This window comes from Procambarus clarkii, chromosome 8 (genome assembly GCF_040958095.1).
Source record: "Procambarus clarkii isolate CNS0578487 chromosome 8, FALCON_Pclarkii_2.0, whole genome shotgun sequence".
Classification (NCBI taxonomy): Eukaryota; Metazoa; Arthropoda; class Malacostraca; order Decapoda; family Cambaridae; genus Procambarus; species Procambarus clarkii.
Genome location: NC_091157.1, coordinates 13,591,567 through 13,593,735, shown reverse-complemented (window position 1 = coordinate 13,593,735; position 2,169 = coordinate 13,591,567). Strand labels below are relative to the sequence as shown.

General features: G+C 53.8%; 1 protein-coding gene across 1 annotated transcript; it reads left to right on the top strand.

Annotated features, from left to right (window-relative positions):
- Positions 1-1,225: 1,225 nt before the first annotated feature.
- Positions 1,226-1,753, top strand: LOC138359728 (period circadian protein). The gene has a single exon (XM_069319304.1). The coding sequence runs from the start codon at positions 1,226-1,228 to the stop codon at positions 1,751-1,753; it is 528 nt and encodes a 175-aa protein (XP_069175405.1).
- Positions 1,754-2,169: the final 416 nt, after the last annotated feature.

The following is a 2,169-nucleotide window of genomic DNA, read 5'->3' as shown; positions in this document are numbered from 1 at the left end:
GGCAGCTGCAGTATTATGGTATTGTAGGGGAGGCAGCTGCAGTATTGTGGTATTGTTGGGGAGGCAGCTGCAGTGTTGTGGTATTGTTGGGGAGGCAGCTGCAGTATTGTGGTATTGTTGGGGAGGCAGCTGCAGTATTATGGTATTGTAGGGGAGGCAGCTGCAGTATTATGGTATTTTTTTATTTATTTATATTTACATGCAGAGCATGCTAATCAGTACAATTAAAGAAACATACGAGAAAAATTAAGACAGAAGTACAAAACCACAGGCCGGAAGGGCACATAACAAGACACAAACACGTAACACATTACATAGAACAGTACATTGACATTAACCCAAAAGTAAAGAAAGACGCCACCACAGGCCTGACGGGCCTCAGCAAACACCGCAAGGGGAGGCAAAACAACACTAGCCACCCCTACACGTATTTGTCCGGAAACTTTTTTCTTGGAAGCCGGATACAGTACGCCTCCCAGTGCAGCCACTCATCAGGATGCTCATCACGACGAAATCGCCTATAAGGGGGCACCATATTATCCGGAATCGCGGGCACAAAGACATGTATTCGGGGGACCCAAACAGTACCAGGGAGTACCAGGGCCCCCACTGGAACAACATTCACAGGGCCGGGCACATGACCCCCCCCCCCCCCCCCACGGCGGACATCCTTCTTCAAGACCACCACAAGGTATCGGCTCGCACCAGCATCCTCACCATCCACCACAGGAGGAGGGACCACCCCCAACTGCGGAGAACTTCCTGCAGGAGAAAAAACAGAGGTTAACTCGGAGACATTTCCACCGACAGCAGCAGCAGGTACATAAACCTCTGCCACCACCAGTGGGAGCCGGTCGGCCGAGTGGACAGCACGTTGGACTTGTGATCCTGTGGTCCTGGGTTCGATCAGAGGCGCCGGCGAGAAACAATGGGCAGAGTTTCTTTCACCCTATGCCCCTGCTATCTAGCAGTAAAATAGGTACCTGGGTGTTAGTTAGCTGTCACGGGCTGCTTCCTGGGGGTGGAGGCCTGGTCGAGGACTGGGCCGCGGGGACACTAAAAAGCCCCGAAATCATCTCAAGATAACCTCAAGATAACCACCATCGAAATAGACACCTCCGTCCCAGTAATCACCCCACCGACATCCGTAGACCCGCAGTCGCCAAATTCACCCACGTCAGCCCAGTCGGAAGTAGAACACCGTGACCACTTGTGATCCCGTTGCATGTTTTCATATCCAGAAGCGGAACCTGAAGTATGGAGAACACATGGCGGGCGCACCGGCGCACGACGCAAGACGTCAGCAGTCTCAACGACATGGGGAAACGGCCCCAACACATCAGGAGGCCCCGCACGCACACCACCTCCCAGCACAACTGGGACAAGCAGCAGGGACGGAGATACAGGAGCCACAGGAGAAGGCAGAGGGGCAGGTGCAGAAGACGGCGGAGATGTAGAGGGAGCATCCAGGAGATCCACAGCAGCACTAGGAACGCCATCTGGAACAGGACACCAAACCGAGGACGGCACAATCACCGGAATACAAGCCCCGCCAAGATCAGGCGCACCGTCCGACACAGGTCGCGACACAGCAGTCAAAGGGTCGTCCACAACCTCACCCACCGAGTCCTCCTCCACAGCTAGCAGGGAGAAATCTTCCTCACGTAAAAGGTTCAATGGAGCAACGACATCCGCCGAGCATCCAGCAGCCAGGTGGTCCAACAAACCACAGCGAAAACAGGTGCGTGGCTGACGTGCGTAGTACACACGGACATAATACCCTCATGAGCCGCACAGAGGACGGGATGTCCGATCGCAGCCTCATCCCTAGAGTGCGAATATTTCTCCGAATTCCCTTATGTTTCCCAGAGGAAAGCATGTTCAATCTGACACTCATGATAGTGCCATATCGCCCGAAATGCCTCCGCAGTAGCTCCTCCGGGAACTCGAGGGACGCACCATGCACACTGACGAAGGTATGGACACCACTCCGGTTGGAGATAATGACCGTACCAGCAACGTCTGGCAGCGGAAACGACAGCCCCTCGTAACGGCGCAAAAACACATCTCACAAAAACATAAATCCTCTCCTGCAGTAAACTTCACTATAGCTCGATGAGAAGACACCAACTCCACTCCATAGATCGCAGCCACATCAACTTCCAGCAT

Excerpts from the sequence above, each read along its gene's own strand:
- LOC138359728 (XM_069319304.1), top strand. The coding sequence starts at position 1,226 with ATGTTTTCATATCCAGAAGCGGAACCTGAAGTATGGAGAACACATGGC.